Source organism: Porites lutea, chromosome 14, assembly GCF_958299795.1.
Source record: "Porites lutea chromosome 14, jaPorLute2.1, whole genome shotgun sequence".
Taxonomy (NCBI): domain Eukaryota; kingdom Metazoa; phylum Cnidaria; class Anthozoa; order Scleractinia; family Poritidae; genus Porites; species Porites lutea.
In genome coordinates this window covers 14,184,126-14,206,131 of record NC_133214.1, presented here as the reverse complement: position 1 = coordinate 14,206,131, position 22,006 = coordinate 14,184,126, and the positions used below count along the sequence as shown (strand labels likewise).

The following is a 22,006-nucleotide window of genomic DNA, read 5'->3' as shown; positions in this document are numbered from 1 at the left end:
ATTCACCGCCGTACACAAAGACTGAATCGACGATTTTCACGAACACCTTAACAGACAGAACAAGGACATACAGTTCACCAAGGAGATCGAAGAAAATGATAAGATACCTTTTCTACACAGCTTGGTGACTCGCGACAACAACAAACTAAAAACTACTGTTTACAGAAAACCGACTCATACCGACCGATTACTAGACCAGTCTCCGTACAAACCCGACCTTTGTTACTTAGAGGCACTTAATAGGGCCACCAAAAGACTGTTAACCGTAAAGTATCTGTTCGGGGAATTTTGCATAGCTCGAGGAAGGCTAAAAAGTTCTAGATGACCGTTTCTTTCATGTACAATTTTCGAAGCTTATCTAATAAATCCCCTACGATTTTCTAAACTTTAGAATTTCAAATTTCACACTCCAGGTTGGGCTAGGTTAGCAAAAAGGAAACCTAAACGTTTCGGATTCAAAAATGTGAAAGGGAGAGGAATCAGAACAATTCTCACTTTCGTAATACGTTAAATTGCGTCTAAAATATCTGGGAAACCGGAAAATACTTATAAAAGCACTTGTAATTTTGAAAAGACCCAAGTTCCCTTACGGCGATCGAACAGATGCAAATTTTATAGCGCCTCTTAGAATGCCTTTCTAGAGAAAGTACTCTGGGTAGCATTAAAAAAAGTTTTTAATGTTAGGAGAGAATCTTCGTTGGGTGCCCCTGACTTAAGACTTAAAAGTACCGTTGGACAAATTACTGCAAACTATATTGCTTAACGGGAGACAATTTGTCCCGAAATTTTTAAATTTGGAAACTGTCACCAAATTGATTGAAACAAAGCATAACCGCTCAAAACGTTACAAGAAGGTATAAATAACAACGCAACTGCAAAAGAAAGCGCGGATTCAAGCAGATTAAGGCCTGGTTCTAAATTTGGAAACTGTCACCAAATTGATTGAAACAAAGCATAACTGCTCAAAACGTTACAAGAAGGTATAAATAACAACGCAACTGCAAAAGAAAGCGCGGATTCAAGCAGATTAAGGCCTGGTTCTAAATCAAATCATTTGTGATTTTCCAAAAAGGACGGTTAACGCCATTCACGAGGCATAGCAAATGGTAAAACAAAACAGGAATTAAAAACTATCAATTGACCATTTTCATATAGACCATAATAAACCTTGTTTGTCCAACCCCCCCCCCCCCCCCCCCCCCACTCAACAACCATTGTCTTCGATTTCTCTTGGGACCACTGTAATACTCACTAGAAATTGGAAACAACTGTAATGCACAATAAGGTGTGAAAATGGTGAATGCGAAACTCAGATTACTTGGTCACATGATTAAACAATCTTTAAAATGGTTATTTCTATAACGCTCTTTATACAAACACATGTTTTCAGTTCCCAAATGGTTATGAATAGGAGCTGAAATTTTCATTTATTCCTACTCTGAAATGTTTCTTGCACTTACGTACAAAGAAGATGATCAAACAAGTTAGACTCCGGTACTACCCAAAACAAAAAATTATCGCCAAAAAAAATGTCATTTTTATTGTAACTTTTTTTGGAAATTTTAGAATGTCCACCGAGTACATACAAAGATTACGTTGGCTGTGTAGATTCTTGTAAGCTTTGCCCGGCAAACTCAGGCCACCCTTTCTTTGGAAGTTCTGCTACTGATTCTTTCCGTTAATGAGATTTGAAATAGCCTGAAACATAGGCGCCCCAAACTCGGTACATAAATTATCGGGAGTTTCATTTCTGTTTTGCATATTACGAACGGTTTTAAGACTGTGTGAGAAATTCAATATAGTTGGTAAAAAATTAATATAGAAATGAACTGTACTTACGTAAACTTGGGGCTTGTTGTTGCCTTTTCTGTGTGACTCGGGCTCAATTCATGGCCAGTTTATTAGGTTTTTGCGGCTCGTTGTTTGTTCAGCGTTGTTTTCCTACATAAAGCGAAGCAAGACAGGTGACTATGTGCAGTCTCGACTCACAAATCTCTCCCGCATCTAAGAACCGTGCACGGATTCACCATGAAAGCGCCAAATATCTTAAGGTCAGGTCAGTCTCTTATCTCTTCCCCTCGTCATGGGTTTTTGTTGGAAAAATATTTGGAAAGCTCTCGGTTCTGGGCAATCTGGCGGGCGCTCAGGTATCACGACGACTACGTGTTGCAGGGTCAACAACAACATTTAACATACGATCATCTCATTGGCTGATTCCTAATACCGCTCACGCACAATCAGGGGACTATCTGAGGCTAGGAAGAGCTATGTCTTTTAACCAAAACATTGATAAGATCATCGAATTTATGTGCGCAACTTACCGTAGATTTGTATGAAGGACATCATCGCAGTTATATACTTATCTTTTGCAGTCGCGAAAAGAAAGTCTGAAAAACATTTTTGGTGGTCACGCCACGGCAGGGTAAATTATTGGCTTTCGTGCAGTATTTCCCTTCGTCGTTCAAGCAGAAGCTCTCTGTAGTGAGCTTGCAATCTGAGTGAAATCACAAACAGTAAGTATATCATGTGCATCAAGTATTCAAATCGAGTATCTACTTGTAGTAAATACCATTCCGTACGAATTGTCCAAAAAAATGCGCAATTTAATTACATATTTCACGGCTCTTGTACCATTTGTTTTGCATTACCGCCTTCAAAGTCTGGCATATATAGGTCATTGCCCAGGGGTGGGTAGCTCACACGGAATAATTTCTTGGTGAGTAGCCTGTTCCAGGCGTTCAGATGAGCAGAGAATGCGGGAAGGTGCGAGTGGAGAGCAGAGAGACGAATAACAATTAAGCGGAACCGAAAGAAAAATCATTTTATGAATTTGCACGATGAGGGGATAGAGGGGCGGTGGGAGGAGGAGGTGGATTAATTACAACATGGGTAAGTCCCGGGGGGTTACTACCTTATAAGAGGCTAATGGGAATGTGCCGCTGGATGGTGTCGCATTTTCACGACTGGATTGACTATAATGGTGTCGCATTAATAATAGAGTTATGAGTGGGGTTGCACATTTTCGGATTTTTGGGGTAAGAAAGTTTTTTTTTGGTAAACGTACATGAATGTTTGTTCTGTAGGTGAAAAGTAAAGTGTTGTTAAATCAGTTTTAAGAAATGGTCTGATGATTCATTTTAGGATAACCTATTTAAAGGATTGATAAGGTCGTAGATACGTAAATAGAAAGTGACTAAGTTGGGATGGCGAAAATTACATTTGCCCAAAAGTGACTAAGATGGGGTCTGTAACTGGCCACAAAATAGACTATAATAGGGTAGGGGCTCTGAGAGGCCAGCGGCACATATCCAGCAAAAATTAATCCAAGTACCCGCGCTCTCCTCCCCCGGGGGGATACGTCCTGCTTTCCACGACACACTGCAAAAGTCACGTTAGCTATATGCATCACACTGCCGTCATTTGGTATAGTTAAAGACGTGCATAGTAATGTTCAACACTGACTAGCCCGGATGGCAGGCGCAAAAGGGACCGTCTTCGTTTTCATAGCCTGCATAGCAAGCGTTTCCAATCGAGTTATTGCGCGAAAGTTAGAGCGGGAGCAAAAAAAAGGCGGAGTCCCCCGTCCTTCATTTGTTTTTGCTCTTGTCCCAACTTTCTCGACGAAGTCGCTCGGAAACGCTTGCGATGTAGGCTATCATTTTCAAAATGTGCAGTGTATTTGTTGTGAATATATTTTTTTAAGAAATCAACAGTTTGAAAAATGGTAAGGAGCTCTATCGAAAAGTCGAGGTTATGTGTTAAAAAAAAAAAAAGATTTCTTTTAATAAAAACTTAACGTCTGAATTAGGAGAGTTTTATCAATAGCGCTTTCACTCTTATTCAATTCTATTCGAATTCTTTTGTAAACCCTAAAGAAGAGTCAACTTGATACACATGAATGTACGAACTATTAGGGAAGTCAACTTGTTCAGGGAGTTCTTAGATACGCCAGTTTACCCCCACTCCCTCCCCCCAGGCTATTACTTATGGATTGCGTGGGCAGCAAGTGAAATCCAATAGCTGTCGATGCAATAAATGCACATTTTTGGTGGTCACGCCTCAGCACGTTAAAGCACCCGCTTTCGGTTTTACAGTATTTCCCTTCGTCGTTCAAGCAGAAGCTCTCGGTCACAGGCTACAATCTGAGTCAAATCGCAAACAGTAAGTACATCATTTGCATCAAGTATACAAATCGAGTGTAGTACTTGAAAAAACCGTTTCTTACGACTACAAAAACTGACAATCCGGGTGGTGGAGCGCTTGAAGCAGATACATATTATTTGGCCAGTTTCAAACCTTAAAATCGTTCAAAACGAGGGCGACTGGGAACCTTTTTCGCAGAAAAATAACCGCTCTTTGTAACCATGAGTTGAGTATTTTTAGCCACGGTTCCGTGAAAGATATTAAACAAGCTGTTTCTAGACGTGAAATATAAACAAATTTCGGCCTACAGCAATGGTTCAAATTGTTGAGCCCAAATTATACATGATCCTTCTTAGAGTGCGATGGACGTGAGGTAAATTATGAAGATATCGTTCTTAGATCAACTTTGAGACTAAATAAAAGAGAAAGACATCCAAAAGTTAAAGAATGTAAGAGACGTGTTCCTGTTTCTTCAAGCTTGACTACCATTAAGCATGTCGTCAATATTCAGGCGTGACGGAAGTTGTTTCCCCAGGGGGTGGGGGGGGGATACTCCGGATTTCAAGTGACGGGAATGATCGAATGGGGGCAAAAATCAAAACCCCCAAAAATCCCTAGGGCTTCAAACAAAACCGAAAAAAATCCCTGTGCCAAAATTTAACCCCCAAAAAATCCAATGCCGAATTTGCGAGCCATAAAAATTTCCAGAAAGCATCATATTAAATATATATATATATAAGTATCACGAATCTTTAAATTGTTTTGAATACCCAAAGTTTGCCGTCAATCGCTATGGAACTTAAAGTATACAAATAAATTACATGTAAATGACAAAATCAGAGATCCGAGACAAACAAGAAAAAAATCCTGTCGCAACATTATTTTTTTTCCGGAAATGTTACGATCTGCAAGTTACCAGAATAATTTACAGAATCTGATACATTTGTTTCCACTTATTAAGCAGGCTTAAAACACACGTGGGTCAATGAGCTGAGTAGGTCGGATACCCTGACAGTAGAAACACGGACGTCATCGTGCAACAGTTTATGCAATGATTTCTCTTTCGAATCCGCTTGTTATTTTCTCTCTGCTCTATACTCTCGCCATTTTGCGCTATGAACTAAGACACTTAATGCAAAAGGTGATGAAAAGAATGTAAGCGACGTGTTCCTGATCCTGTTTCGCCAAGCTTTTCAACCTCTCCATTCATTGTGTCGTCAATTCAGGCATGACGGAAGTTGATTTGCATAGCAATGTGTAAATGAATTTTGGCCTTCAAAACTGTATAAGGCCCTCCTTTAGTTTATAAAGTATATACATTTTTGAACGGAGATATTAAAGGAAGGTAACGGAGAAGAAAGAGCCCATTAAATTGTGCTCTCAGTGTCGTTTGTCCGACCCCACCCGGGAACAGTCGACAGCAAAACCCGGGGGAACCGCCCTTACAAAAATGATTGTGCTTCTTATACCCTATTAGCGTGTAAATTGTAAAGTGGTACCGCTTACGGTGCTAAAATGTAACATTCTTAATTATTCAAGCAACTGTCATACGAAGGTTACCAAAAAAAATTATTACGTAGGCGCAATATGAAGAAGAAATACATGATTAGCTGCGGGTCAACGAGCTGAGTAGGTGGAATACCCCGACAGTGAAAATATGGAAGCCATTGTGCAATTGCATATTTGCTTTCTTTTTCGACTCCCGTTCGCTTGTTATTTTCTCTCTGCTCTCCACTCGCGCCATTCTCCGCTCATCTGAACGCCTGAAACAGGTCAGTACTTACCATGAAAATACTCCACTGAGCAATATAAAAATTGCGGGCGACAAAAGGAGCCTGCAGATTATTCTTGGTCCATGTAAATAAAGTTTATACAGGTTTCACTCCAGTGCATTGTTTTTGTATTTTTGTACGATTTCCGTATCAAGAAAAGCGACCTGAATTCGAAAACAATAGGAGGGGGCGTAATGGGGGTACAAATACCGCAATACCGCACATGATAGCTCGAGAATACCGCAATATCGCACCAAAATTTAGCCAAATACCGAAACCCCAGTTACAAATGGGAAAAAGTTGACGTTGTCAATACTACAAATCCTTCTTTCAAATAGAAATAATACTTTTATGTCAGTGTTTCCAAGTCAAGGTGCGTCGAAGTCAAGCGTGCGATAAACATAAGATCATCGCACTCGTTCAATTTTTACATGTATACGTTTACGTAAATGACACAACAGGGGTACTTGGGTTAATTTTTCCTGGATATGTGCCAAGCTTTTTTTGACCCCTAAAAGCCAAGAGAGACCGTGTTAAAACACAGACAATATATATTTTTCCCGTGCAACTCTAAACGAGACCTTCACGGCTAAATATGATGGCGTTTTGCCCAAAACACCCTAAGTGAGAACAAAATCCGAAATTTATACCCCTAAGCGAGACGACAAGCATCCCCACCCCTTTCATAAGGGGAGTCCCCCCCAGGCACGAAAGTGGCGGTAAGTTGGTATTAAGGGGGTTTAATAACCAAGCTGACTATTCCCACAAGGTCCATAAGGTCATAAATAATGCGACATGTTTACGTATCATTGGATAAAAAAGTTAATGTCGTTAATCATATCAAGTATTAACTGAAATAACAAGTCATACGATTTGTCTGTTGAGTGTTTGAGCAATATACGATCCTCGACTGTGCAAATATAGGAAGACACGCAGGTCACGCAGGCAAGCTAGGGAGACCTTTTAGGATTTGTATCCTCTTGGCATGAAAAAGAAGCAGATCACTGCAACACAACGATTTTTTCACCGACTACCACGACATAAAATTTAAACTCACCGCACACCGCTTGGTCTCTGAAAACTGCATCACGCAGGCTCGCGTTTCACACGCTCTACTTTTCACGCGGACTCGCGTTTCGCACGCTCTACTATCCCTGGGGAAAAATGGGGGACTACTCGTAGTCTACGCAATATCGTACTTCGAAATAAAAATTACCGCAACACCGCACCGAAAATAACCCAATACCGCAATACCGCAAACCCTTAAGCCCCCTTCAATTCTGTAGACGTGAGTAGATCGGTTTACGCTTACTGTCTAGAAAGGTCACCATCCCTATTGTTTAGTCAAATTCCCTGTTCAGTTACTAGGTTTAATCACGTAATTTTGTAGTGTTACTTACTTATCTTTTAGATATGCGTAGGATTGGTATTTTCTTAGGTTTGTTTTTCCTGTGCGTAGTTTTTGCTATCGTGTTTCATCGCTTCTCTTTTCACTAATACCTATTATTTGCAAGTTAATCCCTTTTAATCGGGATGTGATGTATCTATTTTTGACTCGTTTCCTGTCACATATTTATCTGTTTACTTGCTTATAAATACGATTACTTTTGTCTAGTTTCCTCGAGTTGAGTTAGCTCGGCTATTAAGCTTTGCTATTTAGCTGCGGAGCTTAACTCCCCAGAAGGTCTCGACCTATGGTAATTTTTGTGTAACATTTCCCTATTTCGTTGTTTCATTCTCGCGCTGTATTAATACATTTCATTTTTTTATTAGCATTTACTTCGTTTTGTCGTTAGTTTTGTTTGTAATTAGGTTTTCGTTTTCCTTTTGTAATAAACATTCATTTAAGCCCACTCCTTGTATCCAAAGGATTCATGTCGTTGTGCCACTGCTCTTTGGCCTCCGGCCGTTGGCGGCGTTGAACGGTATTGAACCACTCGCGCCGCTCGGTTACATATGCATCACACTGCCGTCAGTACAGTTAAAGACATAAGTGTTCAACGCCAACTAGCCTGGGTGGCAGGCGCAAAAGGGACCGTCTTCGTTTTCATAGCCTGCATAGCAAGCGTTTCCAATCGAGTTATTGCACGAAAGTTAGAGCGGAAGCAACAAAAAGGTGGACTCCCCCTTCATTCATTTGTTTTTGCTCTTGTCCCAACTTTCTCGACGAACTCGCGCGGAAAAGCTTGCGACGCAGGCTATCATTTTCAAAATCGGCAGTGTATTTGTTCTGAATAATTTTTATTAAGAAGATCAACAGTTTGAAAAATGGTAAGGAGCTTTATAGAAAGGTCGAGGTTATGCGTTAAAAAAAGATTTCTTTTGTAAAAACTTAACGTCTGAATTAGGAGATTTTTATCGATAGCGCATGCAATTCTTTTCGAATTCTTTTGTAAACCCTAAAGAAGAGTCAACTTGATACACATGAATGTACGAACTGCTTAGGAAGTATTTCTGGGAACAAAACTTGTTCAGGGAGTTTTTATATACGCCAGTTTACCCCCTTCCCCTCCCCGCGGGCTATCACCCATGGATTGCGCGGGCAGCAAGTAAAATCAAATATCAAATAGCTGCCGATGTATTTTTGGTGGTCACGCCACGGCACGTTAAAGCATCCGCTTTCGGCTTCACAGTATTTCCCTTCGTCGTTCAAGCACAAGCTTTCAGTAACAGCCTACAATCTGAGTCAAATCACAAACAGTAAGTACATCATTTGCATCAAGTATACAAATCGAGTATAGTTCTTGTAGAAGAAACCGTTTCTTACGACTACAAAAACTGACAATCCGGGTGGTGGAGTGCGCCTGACGCAGGTATATATTATTTGGCCAGTTTCAAACCTTAAAATCGTTCAAAACGATTGCGACTGGAACCTTTTTCGCAGAAAAATAACCGCTCTTTGTAACCATGAGTTGAGTATTTCAGCCACGGTTCCGGGAAAAAGATAACAAGCTTTTTCTAGACGTAAAATGTAAACAAATTTCGGCCCATAGCAATAGTTGAAAATGTTGAGCCCAAATTATACATGATCCTACTTAGAGTGCGATGGACGTGAGGGAAATTATGAAGATATCGTTCTTAGATCAACTTTGAGACTAAATAAAATAAAAAGACATCCAATAGTTAATGAATGTAAGTTCTTCAAGCTTGACCACCGTTATAAGCATGTTGTCAATATTCAGGCATGACGGAAGTTGTTTCCCCAGGGGGTTGGGCGGGGGGTACTCCGGATTTCAAGTGACGGGAATGATCGAATGGGGGCAAAAATCAAAACCACAAAAATCCCTAGGGCTTCAAACAAAACCGAAAAAAATCCCTGGACCAAAATTTAACCCCCAAAAACTCCAATGCCGAATTTCCGAGCCATAAAAATCTCCAGAAAGCATTAAATGATATAACTATTACGAATCTTTAAATTGTTTTGAATACTCAAAAAAATCGCTACTTAAAGGGGTTGGGTCACGGCAGTCCAGTTCATTTTGTTTAATTTTTCCAATTAATCGCCCTTAATCGCTATCACATGTAAATGACAAAATCAGAGATCCGAGACAAACAAATATGTCTCCTGAGCATTATTTTTGAAGTTGCAAGCAGCAGGGATCAAGTTTGAAAAACTGTTAGGCTGAAAAGTTTTCAAAAACCCTAATTTAAGTCCGTTTCAATCTTCTTCCGTTTTGCCCATCCGTGGCATCTGTTGTTTCTGTTATGTTATTTTAACCTTCCTTTAAAGTTTTAAGCGGTTATTTTTATGTTTCTCTTAATTTAACGGGAATTTTGTAATTTCTTAATTTGGCTGAATTTCGTGACACAGCTCCCTTCAATCAAGCTATCCCCAAAAATACTTGCTAAAATTACCCTGCCCAAAAAAATCCTGAAATCGAAAATTTGAAATCCCAAAAAATCCTTTGATCATACATGTCACTTGAAATCCGGCATACCCCCGCTGGGGTTGTTTCGCTTAGTAATGTGCCACTGAATTTTGGTTTGCAAAACAGCATATATACTGTTTATTGCTATTTAGAAGGAGGTACAGTTGACTCCCGATAACTCGAACCCTCGCTAACTCTAACCAATGTTTGATTTCCCCTGGATTTGCTTCTTACAGTTACTGTAATTTTACGCTCGGTAACTCGAATTCTCGATAATTCGAAGCTCCCGCTAACTCGAAGTAAGTTTTGTTTTCCCTCAGCTCATTTCTATACAATTACCCTCGATAACTCGAACTATGTTATAAGCGCGTGACAAGTCGGGAAAAAAAACGTGTACTGAAGTCCGAAACATCGAATTTATTTCAAAACAACCGGGGAAATTCTTAGTCTTTACTTTTTTTGTCACTCCATTTCAAATTCAGTATCCATTCCTGTATACTTTGTTGCTTAATTGCCTTTCCTTCCCATCCATTTGCTTATTTCCTTACTTCCGGTTATTTACTTCAAACTCCCGATAACTCGAACTTTTTTCGATTTCCCTTGAAGGTTCGAGTTATCGGGAGTCGACTGTATATTAAAGAATGGTGATGAAGGACAAAGAGCCCCTTAAATTGGGCTCGACCAAGAAAGCAAGCAAACCCCTGGGGGACCTCCCTCAGTAAAGTGATTGTAGTATTTATGATGATTTATCGTAGACTCTTTGGAGTTTAACTTGTGACTTACGTAGTACCGCTATCTACAGTGTATCTAGTTGGAGTTCTCCTAATACCCTTTTGGGGGTATTTGACGTTAATGAAGTCATACAAATGAAAGGATCCATTTGCGGGTCAACTGAATAGTCTATCGTGATTTAAAATTCAAAATTGTCAAAGCCAGGTGCCAGTTGTTGTTGCTTTAAAATTCAGTGTACTTCGAAATTCTAAATAAATTTAAGCCATACTCGCATAACAAGATTCATGTATTCTTCGGGAGTGTTTTCGAAATTTTCTAAGGAGCACTCCTGTCACTGCAGAACAAAACCCTCAGGGAACCAAACGGTCTTGAATAATCAGTTATACTGGAGGTTAATTATGTCTTTAACTGTATTACCAAATGACGGCAGTGTGATGCATATAGCTAACGTGACTTGTGCAGTCTGTGCAGTGTGTCGTGGAAAGCAGCACTGATCAATGTTGCAATTCACCTCGTGTTCCTATCCCCCTCCCCTGAAAACAAAGTTGATTTAAGAAGCAAAATATAAAAACCATTTCAGATATAATATTTCAAGAAATTCTTAAAAGGATTGCGCCCGTCTGCCGACGTTGTGAGGTTAAAGCTAATTGTGTTATGCCTTTGTTTTTTGTTTTTTGCACTTGTGCTCTTGACATATTATATTAATAAGTTTTCTTACTCATTCAAAGAACTGTTATGAGAAAAACGACAGGGATGGGTGACCTTTTAAGTGCTATTAAAAAAGTCCTGTCGCAACATTATTTTCTTCCGGAAACGTTACGATCTGCAAGTTACCAGAATAAGTTATAGATGGATTTGTTTCCACTTATTAAGCAGGCTTAAAATAAAGAGGAAATACATGATAAGCGGCTGCAGGTCAATGAGCTGAGTAGGTCGGATACTCTGACAGTAGAACGCTGACGTCATCGTGCAATTTATGTAATGATATTCTCTTTCGATTCCGCTTCTTATTTTCTCTCTCCTCTCTACTCGCGCCATTCTGCGGTGAACATGGGATAATGTTCCTAGACGAAAACAAGACACTAAATGCAAAAAGTGGTGAAAGGAATGTATACAAGCGACGTGTTCCTGATCCTGTTAAGCCAAGCTTTTCGATCTCTCTATTGATTGCGTCGTCAATTCAGGCATGACGGAAGTTGATTTGCATAGCAATGTGTAAATGAATTTTGGCCTTCAAAACTGTATAAGGCTCTCCTTTAGTTTATAAAATATATGCATTTTTTAACGGATATATTAAAGGAAGGTGACGGATAAGAAAGAGCCCATTAAATTGTGCTCTCAGTGTCGTTTGTCCGACCCAACAAGGGAACAGTCGACAGCAAACCCCAGGGGGACCTCCCTTACAAAAATGATCGTGCTTCTTATACCCTATTGGCGTATAAATTGTGAAGTGGTAGCGCTTACGGTGCTAAAATGTAACATTCTTAATTATTCAAGCAACTGTTATACGAAGGTTACCAAAAAATATTATTAAGTAGGCGTAATATGAAGAAGAAATACATGATTACCTGCGGGTCAACGAGCTGAGTAGGTCGAATACCTTAACAGCGAACATATGGACCCCATTGTGCAATTAACATATTGCTTTCTTTTGCGATTCCCGTTCGCTTGTTATTTTCTCTCTGCTCTCCACTCGCGCCATTCTCCGCTCATCTGAACGCCTGAAACAGGTCAGTACTTACCATGAAAATACTCCACTGGGTAATTGAGGGCGACTAAAGGAGCCTGCAGACTATTCTCGGTCAGCGGTACTCTATTAACCGTATAGCAAGGTTTTTCCCAAATCTGTCCACATTCTTGGGATGCTTGTGTTGTACCGACTAATATGCATGGTATATGGCCGCGAAGGCCCTGGTATTGAGTTAAAGGTCCGTCTGATGTCACAGTAATCACGTGAAAGCACATGCAAGTGATGCAACAATCAAGTACACGTAATTCAGGTACACAGGTAATGTACCAAATATGAGACTTTTCGATTCGCCTTGCCGGCCGGGAATCTATTTACCTAGGAAAATGAAAGAAGAGCCTGATCTCAGGTTAGTGCGGGACGAGTTGTCGGGAAGATGTGTACGTTAGCAAAGTCTAGAAATCCATGTAAATTAAGTTTATTCAGGTTTCACTCCAGTGCATGGTTTTTGTATTTTTATACGATTTCAAGCATGTTACGTCGCTTGTCATCTGAAAGCTACAAACGCCAGTGCTAAACTAAGCTTTTTTCGTTATTTTCTTTTGCATATCAATGCAAGGCCTTTGGTCGTTAAACACGGATTGAATACCCGATTGAATAATAAGACTTCATGCAGTCGTGACTGTATACATTTCAGGTTGACGGTTGTGTCACGCATTACTGTTTTCATTGTATCTTTGAATGTGAATACAGCCTTCTCTCTTCGCTCCTCACTGTCCTCACCGTTCGCAGGTTAATTGTATCTAAGCAACTGTGAATAAAATCGTAGAATTAAATATGAGTACTGTTTACTGTGTTGTTCAATTCAGTTTCTACGCTCATGATCCGCAATAATTAGTTTTTTGACACTGGAACTAAAACGGCTTTCTCTGATTCACGTAAACAATTATGAAAGCGGTTCTCATCAATCACATCTGTAAGGTAAACTCACATGTTAGCCTCCTAACCATCGGTTACTGCTAGTATAGATTGTGAAAGCGGTAAGCGGACGCAAATGGTGGAAATATGCAATAAAATTTGCTGTGAAATATGCAATTGATATGGGTATTTCTTTAGCCTCAAGTGGTTTGAATTAGGGCGAAAATAAAAACAGATGTCACGCACAGGCATGAAAGATCCCGTTTCCGCTTTGACACTCTGCTTCCCTTGGTTTTTCGAGTAGTAACTCTGTAATCATGCTACAGTTGTCATCTTAGCCTTCTTCGTTAAAAGTAAGTATATCATCTACAAAAACCTGACAATCTGGGGAAGCTTGGCAGAAAGGTTGTTTTAACAACCCTAAATTGTTTAAAGCTACTAAGCGATTGTTTGTGCTGCGGACCCTCAAGAGAGTTGGACTGGGCACTAACGATCTCGTGTTAGTCTACTGTAGTATTGTTAGATCCATTGTTGAGTACGCCTCGCCAGTTTGGGCTGCGATCCCTTTATATCTTGATGAGTTAATTGAGTCTGTACAGTGGAAAGCCCTCAAAATAATATTTGGCCGGCTATGCGGAAGCCTTGGTCTTGGGCGGCCTGGAGTCTCTTAGTGACAAGAGAGTAGGAGCTTGTAAGCGGTTTATGGCTACTGCACACCAAATGTCCCCCCTTAAGAACATCATCCCCTCTCCTGCCGCTTTTGAGTCTCATTACAGTATAAGGGTCCAACTTCCAAGACGTCAACATGGTCATATTAGAAGAATTAATGACTTTGTAACTTATAAATTTCAGTGAATGTATGTAAATGGTTAATTGTATGTGACAATGACCTTCCCCAACAATTCAGTTATTGCTGCAAGTGGGTGAAATAAACAGAATATCTATCTATCTATCTATCTATCTATCTATCTATCTATCTATCTATCTATCTATCTATCTATCTATCTATCTATCTATCTATCTAACCGGCAGCCTTGGCAACAATAGCTTAGGATTACTAGAAATACATGAATCGCAGGACCTTGCGAAGGACTTCGGAGGAACGGCAAGAAGTTGAACGGGAAATAGGGAAGAAAATATATAAATTTAAAAAAAAACTCAAGCTATATAAAAAAGCAAAACAAACCTACAATAACTAATAAAAAAAACTAAACGTTTTGACGACATTTGCTTACTTGAGGTGCTTTGCTTTACTTGAACATGAATTACTTACAGACTAGGCGGCTCCGGAACTTAAGAAGAGTATAGGGGCTCCTGTGTTTGGATTTTAGTGGACAATACTCACATTTGTGGTAGTTTCTATACTGTTTACAGTCAGCATGATATTTCAGACGTCTCCTCGAGTCGCAAGAGGAGTTTGCGAGAAGACGGCTAAAATTCAGGCTAACTGATAACAGTTAGAAACTACCGCTGCGCTACCACTGCCACTGCAACTATTCACGGCGAATGTAAATCTTTAAATTTGATTATCCAAGTCCAAAGCGACGAGCCCCTAAGCTCTTCTTACGGTCGCAAAGCCGTAAATGGATAACCGTTAAACAGCATAGCAAACGTTTACAAGAGGTGGCTGTGTGACGAAAGCTTGAAAACCCTCTCCTCGCGGCCCATTTTAATATATTTTGAATTTAGAAGCAAGACTTCACTCATTACTGTCATTTGAATGGACCCTCACTCGCCCACTGCAAAAAATTCATTGCGACAAAATATTGTTTTCTCATACTCGGAGATGACACCTGTTTCTTTTTCTTTCTTTGTTTGGTTCTTTCTTTATTTTTTCGTATTTATGTTATGTTATGTTATTTATTTTGTTATTATAAATTTTTACAAAATTGTTTTCTATCTATTGTTCCTTTTATTATTTATTATTATTAATATTATTTAATTAATTAATTATTTTTTCATACAAAAAATATTTTAATTTTTTCATGTTCCGGGATGTTCCGGGATGTTCCGGAATGTTCCGGGATGTTCCATGTTCCGGGTTTTATCGACGCCCTAATATTTTATTGAAAGGCATTTCCCTAGAACTTCCGCCAGCGCGCCTTGTATAAAGTTGATCGCGCCCTATTAAACACAAATTCAAAGATACCTTTCAGAAGAATGACTGCTGTTTTGACGGTGAAAACCCAACGTAAACTCATTTCATCGCATTTCAAGAACAGATGCCGAACTAAGCCGATACGGTATAAACTCGTCTGCTATGAAAACGTGTTTTGTTACCTCGATTTTCACTCATATCTTAAGGCGTATTATCAAAAATCGCTCCATTTGCTCTTAAAAGTACTTTTGCATTCGAATTTCATTGCAAAGAGCACTTAACGACCGCAAAAACCGAAACCCATAGAAATATGACCAAAGCGTAGACACTTTGCGGTGTTGCCTGGAAACACAAAATGCTCCGTGACGTCACACACTAGATGACGTCAGGGCGGACGCCATCGCGATATATGCAAGTATAGATAGACCGGCCGACTTTGCAGGTCGCTAAAACCACGCGCGGGACAAGCACTTAACGCGCGACAAGATTATAAGCCTCGCGAGGCCAGGCGCCTTTGGGGCCTCACTTCGCGCGCAATACATATTTGATTGATTATTAGTGTGTCCGCCAGTTGTAGCATGACGAATGAGTTGCCTGTTTTTCATGCACAGAAATATTAATGTCCAAAATAAGTTTGGGCTTGCAGTACAGTATGTGGCTCTATAAGTATTAAGAGGATCCTATTCGAAACAGGCCATATTAGCAGAAGGCGTTGAAATAGGAAAAGCTAGGAAAAGGTCATTCAGGAGCCTATAAGGCTCCTAAATCTTTACCCTCAGTCGTTCCTTTAAACTCGAATTACGGCCCATCATTTTTCTTGAATTTCACGTCACTTTTCAGTCGTTTTAACTCGGCTAACTCGAATGGTTCGATCCAGTTCTCTGCTATCCCTTCAGACTTCGAGTTACCTAGATTCTGCTATTTATATGGGAAATCGCGCAGCTGAGAAACAGCAACGTCAGTCAAAACGGCCGACAGTTCATATGATATAATAGGACAAGTGAGAGTGAAAGCAAAGGCTTTTTGTAATAAAAATGCCTGTGACGTAGGTCAAAATTGCCTACACTATGGGGTTTACTGAAAACGTAGTTAAACCTCTGAACATATAGACATTTGCTGCTTTTGGATCTGTTTCAGGTACATGACGTCACAGTGAACGTCACTTATGCCGCCGTCATAAAGTAAAATAAAAAGAAGAGTTTCTAATACAGTAAAAACCGCGTATAAGAACCTAATGATTAAAGAACCTACAGGCTGAAATTTTGCCTTTTAATACCCAAATATATAAGAACCTATTCAGCCTGACAAAGAAAAATAGGTTCTTATATCCAAAAAAAAATCGCTCCACAGTTGATGTTCAAATTTTGGATTTTAATTGTGAAAATTTTTGTAGTGTACTGCTTTTTAGCCTTACCAATAAAATATTATTCATTCCATAAAACTTTGCTGTAGTTACAAACACAGTGACAGAAACTGTACAGTACATTTAAAAATCAAAACAGTTTTTTTTAATACAGAATATAAAAAAATACAGGACTTTTCTCTTGGACCTTGATTCTGCAAGTGCCCAGGTGTGATTTTATTCCATGTGACAAAATATCAATCACTATAATAACTATGCAAATAAGAACCTAATCAGTCTGTTATTGGAAAAAATACCCCAAACTATAAGAACCTGTTCAGCCTGAACTCCAAAATTCTAGGTTCTTATACGCGGGTTTTTACTGTGGTCTTAATCATTGTTTAAAAATTACAGAAAACTACCCTTGGGAAAAGGAATGCTATCCAAGCCCCTCACCCCACCCCATGTACGATGGAAGGTTAACGTATCTAACTGACAGTCTCAAATTTTATCCTATAATTCTAAGCAAAAATATTCATTTTCAAAAACTAAAAATGTTCATTTTCAAAAACCTTCTAATTGTCCTTTGGGTTTTCTGTCTAATTGTATTGTTGCATCGTATAACAGAGCTGAAAAATCCAACGAGCTTGATTTTTGGCTTTCAAATTTTTTAACGGTTAAGTGCCTAAATTTTCGTACGGTTAGTCCGTGTGAAGGTGTGAAAGGAACACATGAACGCAAGAATTTTAAACAAGTCGAAAATTCGTCCGGTGCCTTTAAAATTTGGTTTTTTTGGTTTGGGTTTTCTGTCCAATTGTACTTTTGTATCGTATAACACAGATAACAGAGCTGAAAAATGCAAGGAGCTCGATTTTTTGGCGTTTAAATTTTTGAACGGCCAAGTGTCTAAATTTTTGTACGGTTAGTCCGTATGAAGGTGTGAAGGAACGTATGAACGCAAGAATTTTAAACTAATCGAAAATTCGTCCGGTGCCTTTAAAATTTTTTAGATGATGAAAATGATCTATTAAAGTGTGGGGAGACTGCATTGAAGAGAGCTATAAGTCATTGATATGGCGACATTTTAGATATGCTATTTTTAATTCTATGGTATAAATTAATTTGTCCTTTTGAGTTGATTTGCTAACAGAAGGGATTATTTTCCCAAAGGTTCCAAGGACCAGAGGTACATCAAGTATGTCCATTTCCAAAGAATACTCCAAAGAACAGCTGAATTACTTCAGAATTTGTTATGCAACAACTGATATTCTCACCGAAGGCCTAAGAGAAATCTTCAAACAAGAATGGGACAAACAGCACAAATTAACAAAAGGAGAATGGAAAGACGAGCCTCCAAATGGAATGGACTTTTATAACGGAGAGTCTGCCCGAAACCAAACAAGAAATACTCATCTTTTAACCACAATGAAAAAGGGAAACAGGGAAGAATGGGATTGCACAATGCTTTTCTACGCCATTCTTTTCTCCGATTGTGTTGGGCGCAGTCTTAGCGCAACTGTAAGGACGAACGTGGATCATCTTAGAAACTTCAGGAACGAAGTATTTGCTCATAAGAAACAAGGAAGACTCTCTGACACAGATTTTCAGAATGCTATTAGCAAAGTTGAGGTGGCATTTCAAGGGCTTGGTCTTCACACTGTAAAAATTCAAGATTTAAAAAATCAGAAAACGTTTCCGACGGAAGAATTACAACAGATCCTTAAAAAGGTTGATGACCTTGAACAAGAAGTTCAAGAAAAGGAGGATCAACGCCAGGTCCTTGAAGATCAGCTTCACAAAGAAACGCCTTCGTTTTGTATTCTCCCTCCTAAACCTTCACATGACATCGGTGGTCGTGAACGCGAGGTGTCAAAAATAGCCCAGCAGCTGAGGGAGCTAAAAGAGGCCAGTGACAACAACATGAGTTGTCTGTACATCTCAGGGAATCCTGGTAGTGGCAAATCACAGTTAGCTGGCCTCGTAGCTAAGAGGTACTTTGACGAGATTAAGGATATCCCAGGCAGTTCTTCCTTTGTGATGACCTTAAATGCAGCTTGTCCAGATTCACTCTTGGAGTCATATGTCTCATTTGCTCGCTTTTTAAAGTGTCCAGACTATTCGGTTATGGAAATCCTCAGCTCCAAGGACTGGAAAGTAGAGGAAAAGATCACTTATCTTAAGATGCTTATTGCTGTAAAAATTAGCTGTTATACGTCTTGGTTACTGGTTGTTGACAATGTCGGCACCATGTCCTCTATGCATGTCCACTTACCACAGGCTGGAATCCAAACTTGGGCAAGGGGTCAGATGCTGATTACAACTCAAGACATTAGGTCAATCCCCCCAAAAGACTCTTCTGTTAATCACATCTCAGCGAGCAAAGGTATGGAGCCCGACGATGCCTGTTCCTTATTGGCCAAGCTATCTGGAATAAATGACAGCGAGATAGTGAGAAAAGTGGCGCAAAAACTAGACTATCAACCACTTGCTTTAGCAGGCGCTGCCGTCTTTGTCAAAGGGATGCGAAAGGGCAAAGCATCAAAGCATTTTGGCTGGAAAGAATACCTGAAGATGTTAGAAAAAGGCAAAATAGAAACTACGGAGGATACACTCGCATACACAAACCCAATTTACCCAAAGTCAATGACACAAGCAATTAAGCTAGCCGTCGAAACACTGATGAGTTCCGACGATATTGTGAAACACCTTTTCACTCTCCTTTCCCTCTGCGCACCACAACAATTAAACGTGGACGTAGCAATCAATTATATCATTAACGTACTCCACGACTTTCATGAAGAGGACAAAGAACTAATACGCATGAAGTTAAGAAATTGCTCACTTTTGCTTTTCGAAGATGACCAAGGTGGCTACTTCATTCGTGTGCACCAGGTTGTGCATGATGCTATCAAAATTATGATGAGCAATTGCCCAGAGAGTCAAGCCCCTAAAGTCGTAAATGCCGTTATTACATCATTTGACGAATTTATAGACGCTGTTCCACAATTGAATTGGAGACTGGACACCATACGTCTCGTTCCACATTTAAAGGCCATAACAGTGGTAACCGACGAAGTGTTTGTAAAAGAAAATTTTCTCCAAGTTCACGATCAAGACATTTCAGAAAAATGTGAAAACCTAGCGCATATTTGTAAAATGCATTGTGAATTTAACGTGGCCAAAACATACTTTACACATTCACTCGCCATAAAACTTGAAAAGCTCGGCCCTCAACATGTTGATGTTGCAACAAGCTACCATAACTTGGCTTCAATTTACAAGCACCTAGGTGACCTCGAGCAAGCCAAGGAGTATCAGCAACGTGCTCTAAAGATTAGACTGGACAAGCTTGGCCCTGAACATGTTGATGTTGCAACAAGCTACAATAACTTGGCTTTAATTTACCAGGACCTAGGTGACCTCGAGCAAGCCAAGGAGTATCAGCAACGTGCTCTAAAGATTACACTGGACAAGCTTGGCCCTGAACATGTTGATGTTGCAACAAGCTACAATAACTTGGCTTTAATTTACCAGGACCTAGGTGACCTCGAGCAAGCCAAGGAGTATCAGCAACGTGCTGTAAAGATTAGACTGGACAAGCTTGGCCCTGAACATGTTTCTGTTGCAACAAGCTACAATAACTTGGCTTTAATTTACCAGGAACTAGGTGACCTAGAGCAAGCCAAGGAGTGTCAGCAACGTGCTGTAAAGATTACACTGGACAAGCTTGGCCCTGAACATGTTTCTGTTGCAACAAGCTACAATAACTTGGCTTCAATTTACCAGGACCTAGGTGACCTCAAGCAAGCCAAGGAGTATCAGCAACGTGCTATAAAGATTGAACTGGACAAGCTTGGCCCTAAACATGTTTCTGTTGCAACAAGCTACAATAACTTGGCTTTAATTTACCAGGACCTAGGTGACCTCGAGCAAGCCAAGGAGTATCAGCAACGTGCTGTAAAGATTGAACTGGACAAGCTTGGCCCTAAACATGTTGATGTTGCAAGAAGCTACAATAACTTGGCTTCAATTTACCAGGACCTAGGTGACCTCGAGCAAGCCAAGGAGTATCAGCAACGTGCTCTAAAGATTAGACTGGACAAGCTTGGCCCTGAACATGTTGATGTTGTAACAAGCGACAATAACTTAAGCAACGACGACGGCGACGGCAACGAGGACGGCAATAGCTTTGCACGTGCATCACGCTCTTTTTGTACAGTCATATTTTGTTGTCGTTGCATGACTAAGACGTGAAGGTCTCTAGTTTCACACTTTTTGTCGACGACGGGAATACAAGACAACAACTTTCTTTTCTTTTCCTGAAGTTTGATTCAGTCCCTTAGAATTTACCTCTAAAAACATTTGCAAACATTTGACGAATTAAACGAGATGGAATAAGCGCGATAACATTTGATGCAGCGCTAATTCACTTTTTAGGTTCCCTATTACGTTTGTATAATTGGAGTACAAACAAAATTCATCAAGCAAATCTGAGCAATCGTGCATGCTGAGAGACTTACAAATGTAGCCTCTGTTCGCGGGGTACAAATAAAAATGAAATGCCTTACTCTTTTATTGTATATGTTGCAATTTGTGAGTTTCTCGGACTCCTTTAAAGCATTTTTGAAGACATATTAAGATTTTTGTCTTGCTAGTTTCATAAATTAAACATTTTTAATTATGGGAAGGCCGGAGACAACTGAAGACTGCTTCGCACTCTCAGGTTAACAAATTCCGTAGCACTAACTAAATCACCTTAATTTACCAGCATAATTATGCACCTTGGTCCTACCTCATATCCGCGTCCTGGCTTCTTTTTGTAAAAAAAAGTCTTCCGAAACAGCAATTTACCCTTTCGTCCCATGCAGTTTGAATCAAGTTGCACGCGTACTCGTTTGCGATACAGGTTTCGAGGACAGAAATGGTATTAGCTAGGGATGGGTCAAGAAACAGGGGTGAGGGAATATGTCTCCGAGCTCGGAATTACGCAAAATCTACGCGAGAAGCTGAAGCTGTCTCTGCCAAAGGCAAATTCTTCTAAGTATGGACTAAACACTTTTAGGTGCTATGGGCCAAACATCTGGAACTCCTTACACGATGATTTAAGAAATGCTCCGACCATTAAGATTTTGTGTCGCGCATTCGAAACATGACTTTCGATACCTGTAATTGTTATTTACAGTGTATGTTCTATTGAGAGTAAAAACTTTTAAGTTGTATATCAGGCAAATAGTATAAGCTAGTATTAAATTCTTTATGTGTTTATACGGTCATAATAATCCTTTCTTTTATTTATTTACTTATTTGCTGTTGAACTCATATTTCGTAAACAGCTTCATAATAGGAACGGGTAAAAAAGTTATAAAAACAGTCGTGTGCTAACATAAAGTAATCTATATTCGCATAAATCTTTAACAGTGGGTCAATTGCTTTTGGGCCAAGACC

The 22,006-nt window shown here is 39.7% G+C and overlaps 1 protein-coding gene across 1 annotated transcript; it reads left to right on the top strand.

The window, feature by feature from the left end:
* Positions 1-4,076: 4,076 nt before the first annotated feature.
* LOC140924943 (uncharacterized) lies at positions 4,077-21,602 on the top strand. Its single transcript, XM_073374921.1, has 4 exons — positions 4,077-4,161; positions 17,732-20,302; positions 20,474-20,563; positions 21,468-21,602. The coding sequence occupies exons 2-4, from the start codon at positions 17,759-17,761 to the stop codon at positions 21,600-21,602; spliced, it is 2,769 nt and encodes a 922-aa protein (XP_073231022.1). The 5' UTR covers positions 4,077-4,161; positions 17,732-17,758.
* The last annotated feature ends 404 nt before the right edge of the window (positions 21,603-22,006 follow it).